This window comes from Melanotaenia boesemani, chromosome 6 (assembly GCF_017639745.1).
Source record: "Melanotaenia boesemani isolate fMelBoe1 chromosome 6, fMelBoe1.pri, whole genome shotgun sequence".
NCBI lineage: Eukaryota > Metazoa > Chordata > Actinopteri > Atheriniformes > Melanotaeniidae > Melanotaenia > Melanotaenia boesemani.
This window is the reverse complement of record NC_055687.1, coordinates 17265162-17277882: the sequence shown is the minus strand read 5'-3', so window position 1 is coordinate 17277882 and position 12721 is coordinate 17265162. Positions and strand designations below refer to the sequence as shown.

Sequence of the window (12721 nt, the reverse complement as noted above, 5' to 3'; positions counted from 1 at the left end):
TGCACAGTCATATTTGGTCCTCCGGAAATATCCTCAGCTCGGGTAAGCCAGTCCCAATGCAGCGAGTGTATGGGTGGAGTATAGTTTAAAATACAGTTTTAAATGTATCGAAAGCGTGTCCGGTGCGTCTCGCGCCGGCTCTGACAACAGGGCTGGAATAAAACGACAGCGCGCCGGGAAAGTTTGTCCTGAAGCTGCGCTCTCGGCGTCTCGGACCTTCAGCTCTTAAAATGGCTGGCTGTAGGTCCGAGGAAGATCCACTGCCGAGGGGATGGATCCGATCCACACCGCGACTGTGTGTAAATATCCATATTTCTCTGCTGCGACTGACGCGTTAGGGATGGCGTTGTCCCAGGTCCGAGAGCTGTCAAGGCGCATACGCACCATAATAATACTGGCATTTCGGACCTAGGACTGTGCGTAATGGCGTCCTCCACCGTCAGTTCTCCTCCGTTTATTCCCAGAAATATTTTAGAACGAGCTTGTTCATGGAAGCCAACTAGGATATGATTAATATTATGATGCGAATTTTAAACCAAATCGTTCTTCGTATGGGTTGCATGCGGATGGTGGAAGTATAAAATGGGAAATGCTATTTCTCACGCATCAGTCGGACCCCATGATCCGGCTCTGTTCTCTGAATGATCGGCTCGGTTAGAAATTAGCTGAGTTATAATTTAGCACGATGGAGGTTAAGCAGCTTAATGATAAGGACGGGTTAATGTTTAGGAAGAAGGTCAGGATATGTGCCGCTCATCATTCCGGCCTGGGGATTTAGGGAGCATATCAGCTTATTGCATAGACAGTTAAATCTCAAAAGCGATGATGCGTATTGGCTTGACCCCAATAATGACCAGACACTTAGTTTTTCCAACCAGCACTGTGTCTAATTACCTTCCTCTCTCGTCAGCCATTAGAAATCTTTAGTTTTATTTTCTTTAATTCTAATTTTGCTTTCTGAGTTTTTTAAAACTATTTTTAAATTTTGTTTTTCTGTGGAAATAGAAACAGGTATGCCCCAAAATGGATTCTCAGTTGGCCTCAGCCCTGACCAGTGGCAGCCTGGAAGTCCAAAATGGCAGCCAGTGTGGAGAGGGATCAAGGCCAAATACAGAGGTTTTTTTGGACCGAAAGGATAAAACCTCGTCCAGCACCAAACCAGGTAGCCTCAAGTCCTGCCCTGTCAAAGCAGCAGGGACCATCAGGCAAGATGCTCAATCAATCAATGGGGAACAGCCAGAGGTGGGCGGGACTTCTAAGCCAGCCTCTCAGGAAACAAGTAAGATTGGTGGGTTCAGACAGCCAATTACAGTAAAGACTAGAGTGCCTGTTCTGCGTAGGCAACCAATAAGGATAAAAATTGTTGTTCCCCCACGGTGCAAGAGACCAATCACAAACTCTGCCATCAGCCTGACCAAAGACTGTGCTTGCTCACATTTTAGGGGACCTGTTTTGGTCTCTGCTGGAGCATTGATCAAAGAAAAAAACAGAAATAAAATCCATATATCAGCTGTTAAAGATGAAGAACAGATAATAGAATATACCTGTCAAAAGACTGAGGAGGAAGCTGAAGCAGAATCATTCCAGGAGACAGCAATAGAGATGAGAGATGTTAACATCGTTCACATGGACGGGTCAGAAACTGGTTTTATCTCCAGTACTAATGCAGTCCAAGTACTGAGCCATCAGGGGATTAGGGAGGAATATACAGTTAGAGAAACTGAGCAAAATATTCCTCTTATTTTGCAAGAAATAAACTTAAAATCTTTCAGAACATTTAATGAAGTAAACATGGAGGAGCAGACAGAACCATTGGACCTAAGTTTACCTAAGAAAAGAGAAAGTCGAGAGAAGAGGTGTGGACGTTTTTTGGACGATCCTGGCTGTGAGAGTTCGCTGATCATGGAGGTGGACGAATATGAGGGTGATGGGGACAGAGACATGGTAGAAGAGGACGATGATGAGGGCTCTGAGCTGCGTCTGAGCAGTACAGATATGCTTGAGGAATCTCTCCTGTCTCCCTCTTTTTTTTCTACCTCTGCCCTTACGTCTCTTTCCTCAGAAGACTGTGATCCTGAAAACCTTCTGCTCATTGATGACCAGGGAATCCCGTACACTCTCAGTCCAGATGGACTCAAAGTGCCACAAGTCGATGCTTCCACGTCAGAGGGCCTGCAAACAAATCAAGCTAATGCAGCAGAAGTAGGGGGAAAGGGGCCATCACATCTGGCCACACAGGCAGATCTTGGCCTAAGCCAAAGTTTAGATAATGCACTAAATACACCTCCTGATGATTTTTACCCCTCACCAGTCCCTGCCAACGATTTTTCATCAAAAAGTATTGATGAGACAAAAGCTCCAGAAGTCTTTACGAGTTTGATGACAAACTCATATCCTTCAGCAGCTACAGAGTTAAACACTAAACCTGCTCAGGAGGCTAATCCAGTTTTGTCCTCTTCCTCTGGGATATCACTACCCACCCAGCCGATTCACATCCTCACAAACCCTTCAGCCAATACTCCCCTTCTCCTCCTGTCTTCCTCTTCCTCTTCTTCTTCTCAACTCTCCTCAGCTCCAGTTGGCCTCTCTCTTCCTCTCTCTGTAACTCAGACTTCACCTGGTGCTTCTACCCCTATGTTTCTCCTCCTCTCTTCTGTACCTTCTTCACCCGGTGATTCCACCACCGCACCCACCCCTATTGCTGTCCTTGACCCCTCGACTGGTCAGTTGTCCCAGATTACCACAACCTCAGCTCCTGCCAGCCTTCCTCTGTCCTCTGGTCAGGTCAGCACATTAGGATCACCTCTGCCTATGCTGTCTCACCCTGTCATTAGACTGAGCCCCAACAACCCCCCTGTCATCTTGTCCGGTGTGAATAATGTAACCTCTGGCCCTGTTCTCACCTCTCTCACTGTCCCTTCATCCACTCTTGCCCTGCAGGATGACCAACCCAGCACAGCTCCCTTTATTCAAACTCAGATCAGCTACTCTGTATCAAACCCTGGAAGTGAAGCCATATCTGCTGAAGAAGCCTCAAGTGAAAACAACAAGCCATCAGCTTTTGCAGCATCCTCTCCACAACCACAGTCTGCAGCATATGACCTCTTAGCACAGCCTACTTCAGAAGCAGAGGTCCAATCACCAGCCTCAGACTCTAAATTTGACTCCTCAGACCTCCACTCTGAACATTTACCTCTGGACGACCATCTTTACTTCTCTAACATGGCTGCTCCTGCTTCCCCTCCCATTGGCCCCATCCTCCCCTCAGGCAGTCTTGACTCCCTGGACCCCCTGGACCCCCTCTCACCTGCAGGGTCTCCTAGCACTCTGGGCTCCCGCAGGGTACTGTGCTGCCAGCTGTGCCCACGGATCTTCTTTTACCTCTCTGATCTTGAGCGTCATGCCATCACTCATTCGCAGAAGAAGCCTCATGTTTGCCAGCAGTGCGGCAAAGCTTTCAAACGCTCCAGTCATCTGCAGGTGAGCACATGCTATCTATCTATCTATCTATCTATCTATCTATCTATCTATCTATCTATCTATCTATCTATCTATCTATCTATCTATCTATCTATCTATCTATCTATCTATCTATCTATCTATCTATCTATCTATCTTAGTTTCTAACTGAGTTTGAGGATGTTTTGAAGGTCAAACCATTGATAAATTTTGCATATGTCATTTTTGATATCTAAATTTAACATCATAGCTTGTATTAAAACAAAATTTGACAACACAACTCCTATGCTCTTTTAAATTCTGGCTACAAAGTCCTGTCTAGCGAACAAATAATAGATTGGGTTCAAGAGCCAGATTCTTCTAAAATATATTTACAAAATAAATATAGCTTCTGAAACGCATAGTTTTCTGTTTCATGCATGCTTTCTATTTTTCTATGAGACTCTGCTGTAAAGACCAGGTAAATGACATATGACACATCTTTGAGTGCAAAACCGACAACTTATCTAATTAATTAACAACATAAAATAACATCTTGGATATTCAATGATACTGAACAGAAAAGCTGCAATAAAAAAACTTATATTTATATATATTTAACATATATTTATGGGAAAAAAACAACAAACATTTTATTTATTATATAGTCATTATTTTCCACAGAAAGAATACGGGAATTTTGATTAAAGGCACAAATTCAAAAGTAAAAAACAAAGTTCACTCTGCAGGCAGGATCACCTCATTGCAGCCCAGACCTCAGTGGTAAACAGAGGACGCCTCCTGCACACAGTACTGAGAAAGCCCAACAGTGTGATTTATTGCAGTGTGTCTTGCTGCTGCTGCACCACAAATCCCGTTTTAATTAGATGTACCGTACAGCCTTACATCTGTACAGTAAGTTATTGTTATTGATCTAGAAAAGTCTTCACCTCCTCCAAATCAAGTGATTTTCTTCCTGATTTAGAGCACTGTGTCTTCATGGCCAGATACGTATGATGTCATGATTCTGTGCCACACTCACAAATATGTCCTCATTACCAAATCTGATTACAAATTATGGTTTAATTAGGTCATCTATTGCAGCCGTAATACACAGCAAGCAGTAGCGTTTGTAAGGAGAAGGTTCATCTCAATTTACAAAATGAAGCGTTGTAATTTCCTGTTATTTTCCTTACAAATTAATGTTTGTTTTTCCTTGTAAATTTAATCTTATCTATGGTTTTTCTTGAAAATTTTAGCTGTCTTCCCCTGGCTTCATATTTTTTAACTTTTATTTATCTTTAACTGTGTTATCAGCCAGTAGTAAACTATAATGTTACACCTTTTGATTAAAATGACCAACTTATTAATAATTTGTTACATGCTTACACATTTATATGGAGGTATTTTCCAGTTACTTAATGTACAAGGTAATCATTCACCCTCCCTGTTGTTGTACAGGTGCTTCACAGTGGGTTGTTGGGGCGTTTTTTCCACAACACTCCAAATGCACAGCTGATAAACACAACAAAATTCCTTGGATTGGAAGAAAACTGTTAAATCAAGTGATAGATTTTAGAAAGACAGTGACAATGATCAACCCCATGTTTTGCATATTTACAAAAGATCACATTCAAATATTGATACTTTACAAATGCTTATCATTTATTTCAACAGAGACACAAGCACATCCACACAGGCCAGAGGAACTTTGTGTGTCCCATCTGCGCCAAGCGCTTCAGGGAGGCGGGTGAGCTCCAGCGCCATCAAAGGGTGCACACCGGAGAGAAACCCTACCAGTGCCAACTTTGCCACACCCGATTTGCCGAACGCAACACCTTACGTCGACACACCAAACGCAAACACCCGTATCACCAGGTGGCCATGGAAATGCTGAATGAGAGAAGAGACAGAGGAGGTGGCCGAAGGGACGGGGGAGGCGCCGGTGCATCAGGAGTGCAGGAGGAAGAGGAGAGCGCCGAATGGTACAGCTCCACCGTGTCAACTTTAGATAATTCTGAATCCGAGATGGAAACTTAACTTTTTGAACTAAAGGAAAAGGTCTTGAGAGGCTGATCATTGGTCATAACTACAGGGTGTGCAGAATGATTAGGCAGGTTGTATTTTTGAGGGTTTTATTATAGAACAACAACTATGTTCGCAATTAACACAAAAGACTCAAATATCAAAGCTGAATATTTTTGGAAGTTGGAGTGGGGCTTTTTTAGTTTTAGTATCTTAGGAGGGTATGTGTGTGTGCAGGTGACTATTACTGTGCATAATTATTAGGCAACTTAACAAAAACCAAATATATACCCATTTCTCTTATTTATTTTCACCAGGGAAACCAATATAACAACTCAAAATTTACAAATATACATTTCTGGCATTCAAAAACAAAACAGTGACCAATATAACCACCTTTCTTTGCGAGGACACTCAAAAGCCTGCCATCCATAGATTCTGTCAGTGTCTTGATCTGTTCACGATCAACATTGCGTGCAGCAGCAACCACAGCCTCCCAGACACTGTTCAGAGAGGTGTACTGTTTTCCCTCCCTGTAGATCTCACATTTGATGAGGGACCACAGGTTCTCTATGGGGTTAAGATCAGGTGAACAAGGAGGCCATGTCATTATTTTTTCTTCTTTTAGACCTTTTCTGGCCAGCCACGCAGTGGAGTACTTGGATGTGTGTGATGGAGCATTGTCCTGCATGAAAATCATGTTTTTCTTGAACGATGCTGACTTCTTCCTGTACCACTGCTTGAAGAAGGTGTCTTCCAGAAACTGGCAGTAGGACTGGGAGTTGAGCTTGACTCCATCCTCAACCCGAAAAGGTCCCACAAGCTCATCTTTGATGATACCAGCCCATACCAGTATCCCACCTCCACCTTGCTGGCGTCTGAGTCGGAGTGGAGCTCTCTGCCCTGTACTGATCCAGCCACGGGCCCATCCATCTGGCCCATCAAGACTCACTCTTATTTCATCAGTCCATAAAACCTTAGAAAAATCAGTCTTATGATATTTCTTGGCCCAGTCTTGACGTTTTATCTTGTGTGTCTTGTTGAGTGGTGGTCGTTTTTCAGCCGTCCTTACCTTGGCCATGTCCCTGAGTATTGCACACCTTGTGCTTCTTGGCACTCCAGTGATGTTGCAGCTCTGAAATATGGCAAAACTGGTGGCCAATGGCATCTTGGCAGCTTCACGCTTGATTTTCCTCAGTTCATGGGCAGTTATTTTGCGGCTTGTTTTTTCAACACGCTTCTTGCAACCCTGTTGACTATTTTGAATGAAACACTTGATTGTTCGGTGATCACGCCTCAAAAGCTTGGCAATTTTAAGAATGTTGCATCCCTCTGCAAGACATCTCACTATTTTTGACTTTTCAGAGTCCGTCAAATCTCTCTCCTGACCCATTTTGCCAAAGGAATGGAAGTTGCCTAATAATTATGCACACCTGATATGTTGATGTCATTAGACCACACCCCTTCTCATTACAGAGATGCACATCACCTGATATGCTTAATTGGTAGTAGGCTTTCAAGCGTGTACCGGTTGGAGTAGAACAACATGCATAAAGAGGATGATGTGATCAAAATACTCATTTGCCTAATAATTCTGCACACACTGTATAGTTATGCTACAACTTTATTTAACATTCAAAGAAGGGAGCACTTGCAATATTTATTCTGGTTTTGTAATGGCAAATTATTTATATGAATGTATAGAATTCCTATTCCATTTAATGGGCCAAATGTAAGCCTTTAAAGTTGAACATGACTTTGAATTAGATTTCTAGCTTGAATAAAGATACGTATACAAAGGGAAAGCTTATGTGAGTTCAAATTGTTCATTAACATGTTAAATGTTGTTGTGAAGCTGCGTTCACATGCAATCTGTGATAAAACCCTAAAGTGCTCATAAAAATGAAGCTTATTTAGTCTAACTAAAACTCTTGTATATATATATAAAGAGTACTGTTTGTAAGAGCTGCACTTCTGCACTATCTCATATGGAAGATATAATCTTTCCTACTGTCAGAGACACTGTGAGGCATTTGCACTTGTTTCATTTGAATTCAGAAATATTTTTTTTACATTGTGAGTGAAAATATTTTTTTTTCTTAATTTAGTTGAAGCTGTTAATTTTATGTATTTAATCCACATCCTGTAAGAGTGTGACCAAATGTTTTTGAGTTATTCTAACCTAAACAAGATATTCAGAGTTTTTAAAAAAATGGGATTTCATGTTAACTTATTGTAATAAAATTTTCACAACTATAATTCAGTATTTGCCCTCTTCCCTATATCATCTGCCTTCCACTTTGATGTGTTTTTCATTAAGATACTTTGAAGATTTAAGTATTTGTTTAACATGACTTTTTCTTTAAAAAGATGGTAATCACTTACAACTCTTTTTGGTAATGAGCACCACAGCAAGGGTCCGTATCTGTCATTTAATTTAAACTAATCCTCTGACTTGACTTTTTTTCCTCCACATTAATCCACAAAGAAGAGACTTTATTTGGGTCTTTGTGATAAAAAAAGATTAAAGAGTCGTGAAAGTGGTAGGGTGTGCAAGCTGGCCACTTGGACTGCCTCCAGGGAGTAATTGAGTTAGTGATGCAGCCCTCTGTTTTTTACACTCTTTCAATTTTCTGCTCCATTTAAGCCGTGGAGCCTAAAAAAGCGGAGCTCAAGAGAAGTTTTTAAATACTGTATTGCTCAAATAACCTGAGTGGATGATCATGACTATTCCTTTCCTTATTTCTCTACAGTGCACAAATAGAGAAGCTCCAGTCCACTGCTTGGCCTTGTGTTTTAGTTTAGGAGACTCAATTTCACAGCGGGTCAGTGAAAGGAGACAGGTGTGCAGAGTGTGGGGGCCAAAGGTTAACTAAGCAGTTTATCTGAGAATGGAGAGTGTGCTGTTGGAGAGAAGGCCTGTTTGCTCCAGTACAACTGTAAAAGCAGATGTTTACATTCAGCATGTACACATAATACAGCAAAACAGTGCAAAATTAAATTTTTACTACACTTCTGACACCACAAAGACATATTGGCTGTTGAAAGTAGAAGTATGGACTTTGGCACTTAAACTGCCAAATGATAGAAATATCCGCTTGATTAGACAAGAGCCTCATAGAAACGTAATTACAGTAATTATTTTATACAAACACATTCTGTCTGCCACCTCCCCAAGTGTAGAGAAGGAATCTTTTCAAGTCCAGCTTGGACAAGAGTAATGATTTCAGAGAGGCAATTTTAAGATACGAACTTGTCTTAAAAAATCTGACCTGACTGGAGGGTGGCTACACATCAGGAGTTAGAGTCATCATACTTCAGCTGGAAGGTTACTGGTTTAATCCTCACTTTACCAATTCCACATAACAAAATGTCCTTGGGCAAGTTTCTGAGCCCTACACTGCTCCCTATATGTTTCTCACTCTTATGTCACCTTGGATAAAAAACATCTGTTAAATAAATGTAATGAGTCCTGGTTCAGCTTGGCTGATTTCTGTCTTTACAAGATTGTTTGTCCTTTTTCATCAGAGTGTGCAATGTGATTCTTCCACATGCTCTTTAAGTTTTCGTGAAATAATTTTATCACTATGTGCTAAACATGTTAAGTGATGTGATAATATAAAATGACACACAGGAAGTAAATCCACTCAGTTCTGCCTCCCCTTACTTCCAAGAAAGTCTTGTCCCTGTGCACAATATTGGAAAAGAAAATTCAGTAAATACAAGAAATAGAAAAGCCAAAGTCATTTTTATTGTCAGTTGCACAACATGTACAGAGGAGGTGCAGAGGTTTCTCTCAGACCTACAAAGAGCTGACAATAATAAAATGATGCAATAAAATTATACACAAAACTGCTAGAATCAACTAAAAGTTGGTCTATGATCTGGAAACAGAAGGCAATGCAAATGCTATACATTAATTAACTGAAAATAAGGACCAAAAGCAACTGAAAATAACACAAAAATGAAAACACTGAAAATGATAAGATTTTATTTATTTACCTTTAACTAAATCATAGTTTCAAATTTAATAACAAGGTCAAAACAGCAGGGAAAGCCTTATGTTAGCATCACATCTTATAATACTTTGGTCTGTGAAGTAAAATGTTTGACTAAACCTGTCAAAGAGGCTGGTAATTGTCATGCTTTCAGTTTCTAGTTGTGGCAGATGTTTTCAACATGGCTGGACAGCAGGTTGTGCTATTGTACAACCGATTCATTTCGCTGTGGAGCCACACTGGTGTAAAACATGCAGATTGTGGTTCAGCATTGTCTTGCTAAAATAAGCAAAGCCTTCCATAAACAAGGTGCTGTCCAGAAAGAAATATTTGCTTTCTTTTGTTGTTTGTTTTACAAAAAAAAAAAAAAAAGATTTGTTTATTCAAAATGAAAAGATGAATGTGAAAATTAAATATAGAATTATTCTCTGTCTAATAATTTCTTGACTTTTTGGGAGAGATGAGCCTCACCTTATTTTTACCATAAAAGACGGGCCCTTGTTGTACATGCATATTGAAGTGCTGTATCCATATTGGTTGGGTCACTCTGAGGGTTTAGTTGTTAAATCAGTACTCTTCTGTCAGAAAGAAAGAGAACAGACCGACACAAAACAGATTCTGCCCCCCCTTAATTAACACCGCTGGGCTTCTGCACTGCTTAGCCTACAAGGTCCTCACTGCATGATCATGATGATGAATATTCAGCAGGCAGAGTGTGTGAAATCAGCAGCCCAGCTGGACATGTGTGTGTGTTGTACAGTACGTATGCCTCCGTGTCTACCTTTCCAGACTGCACAGAGCTTCAAAGTGCAGTGACTGACAGACAGATGGATGATGGACAGAGTGAGGACAGAAGTCTGCGGAGAGTGTGTGTTTGAAATTAGCCTCTGTGTGTGTGTGTGTGTGTGGGTGTGTGTGTGTGTGTGACTGTGTTGCGTGAAGTGGAACGGGCAGTGGACCCTTTGAGTGGCACAAGGCACACTGCCAAGTGATTGAAGTGATAAAGGTAGAGGAGGAGTGGAGAGGGGGACGAGAATAGATCCAGTGATGAATGACCAGGCAGAGCAACAGATGTAATGAAGTGTGTTAGCCTGGTATGTTTCAGCTTTTTTTTCTCTTTGATACATTTGGGCCTTTGATATGTTTGTTGTATATCTGCTCTGTTACATCACAGAAGTCCCATTATTGCTATTGAGAGCCAAAATGATGAAAAGCTAAACTAACCCTGAAAATCTTTTTTAATTTTAACACGCAGTCCTGCTATTGCAGTGTTCAACCATGTGAGGGCACACTCACACTCATGATGAGCTGCATGTGTTTGGTCTATTCTCGATGCTGTCTCAGCTCTCTCAGATGGTGGAGGAATATGTACTCCAGGGTGAAAGGCAGGAGACAGTGAGCCTTTGAAGAGGTGGATCTACACTTGAACTCTGTAGATATGCTGAAGAAAAGAGGAGGCTTTTACATAAATATGAAATCATGTATTCGTGGTCAAATACAAACACAAAGAAATGAAAAGGAAAACTACACCCTCCTTCAGTTCTAAGGTTTTATCTTTCATGATATTATTTAAAAATGAGTAATCTGGTTCCAACAGATCTTAAAATTAAAATATAATCTCAGAGAAACAACTGATTTATTGACATATGCTGTCACTATTTATTTAACAAAAACTAAGTCAAAAGGCAGAAACAATGATTTAAAAGCATCTTTAGCATAAATAGTTTGAAGTAAACATTTTCTGTATGATGTTATCAGGCTTTTATATCATTGTGGAGAGATTCTAACTCACAATGTTGCTTCCTCTCATCAAAAATTGTTGGTTTTTGTTTGGGTCTGAACTTTGAATGGTTCCTTGTAATTAGGGCTGAGAGATGAATCGATAAAAATTTGATTAATCAAATTTTCCGTTTATGACCATTTATTTTTTTGAAAATCTGGATTTTTCCTCTTTAATGTGCACCACAATTACTGCGCACTCAGCCCTCCCTCCACACCAGAACAGTGTTTGTCTGAAAGCACTAACAGATATACAGTGAAGTGAGCCATCACTCACGCCTGCTTTTTAGCTGTGCATGTAACTGCAGTGAGAAATGTTGCTGTCTTTGAGATGTAGAAGACAACTTTAGCCCACAAATTCTCATTAAGAGGTGACCTACATCAGGACTGTGCTTATATAGTGCTTTCCAAGCTCTTTACACTACAGGTCACATTCACCCAACCACATACACATTCATACCCCGATAGGCACATCAGGAGGCAACGTGGGGTTCAGTGTCTTGCTCAAGGACACTTCGGCATGGAGTCAGGGGAAGCCTGACTAGTTCCTATTTCCCATGTGATAAGGATCCAGATGGAAAGAGATCACAGATGCAGTAGTGTTGCAACCGGTTGCAACACTATGCAAGATATGAAGCCAGTGAAAAAGTTGTGACATTTACTTTTTTGTTTGCTGTCATTTATTCATAAAATAAATACATAAATAAATAAACAAACAAACATATTTTACATGCAAAAGCTATAGGTTTATTATTGTTTTTAATAAGTTTTTAAGAAAGAGAAAACAAAAGATCAAAATCAGAAATCGGATTTGGTTTGAAAAAATGTGAGATTTTATTTTCAGGCCATATCTTGAGAACTTTAAAGTGGTGCTGTTCAGACATCTCCACTTTGGTGTTGTGTTTCCAAAGGATACTGTTCCAGAAGGTTTGTAGTGTGTTCAGATGCAACTTGCAAACCTACGCTGTGCTGCCATGATGCTTCAAGAGAGATGACTTTTTTTCTGTAACCCTTTTAAAAACACATGTTTATTATTTTAATAATTAGCATGCTAACTGAGGCCTGTAGAATCTGAGTTGTTGCTCTTGGATTGTTTTCCAATTTCTCTAATCATTGCACATTGTCAGACCAAGGGTTGAGCTTACAGGGATGTCCACTCATAGGACGTTTGGAAACTGTTTTGAGTATTTCCACTTGTGAATGATCTTTCTCACTGTCTCATATTGTTGGGAAATGTCCTTATAACTCTTCCCAGATTGTTTAGCAGCAACAGTTGCCTCTTCAAGATCAATGCTGATGTTTTTCTCTCCTTGACATTGCTCACAGCTGAATGCTCCAAAGAAGCAAGCTTGTAACATTTCTGCTTTTATGAATATGTTCACTCTTACCGATGATCAATTAATGAAGTGCATTTGGTTTGCATTACCTGGCTGCCACCTACCCTCATAATTCAAATGGAAGCAGTAAGAGTTTGCTTTGTT

At 40.5% G+C, this 12721-nt stretch overlaps 1 protein-coding gene across 1 annotated transcript; it reads left to right on the top strand.

The window, feature by feature from the left end:
• The first annotated feature begins 16 nt into the window (after positions 1 to 16).
• Positions 17 to 7722, top strand: LOC121642288 (transcription factor Sp1). The gene is made up of 4 exons (XM_041988932.1): positions 17 to 42; positions 1006 to 3480; positions 5116 to 5530; positions 7066 to 7722. The coding sequence occupies exons 2-3, from the start codon at positions 1024 to 1026 to the stop codon at positions 5476 to 5478; spliced, it is 2820 nt and encodes a 939-aa protein (XP_041844866.1). The 5' UTR covers positions 17 to 42; positions 1006 to 1023; the 3' UTR covers positions 5479 to 5530; positions 7066 to 7722.
• The last annotated feature ends 4999 nt before the right edge of the window (positions 7723 to 12721 follow it).

Excerpts from the sequence above, each read along its gene's own strand:
- LOC121642288 (XM_041988932.1), top strand. The coding sequence starts at position 1,024 with ATGGATTCTCAGTTGGCCTCAGCCCTGACCAGTGGCAGCCTGGAAGTC. Across the intron at positions 3,481-5,115 it reads AACGCTCCAGTCATCTGCAG|AGACACAAGCACATCCACAC; the intron begins GTGAGCACATGC and ends TTATTTCAACAG.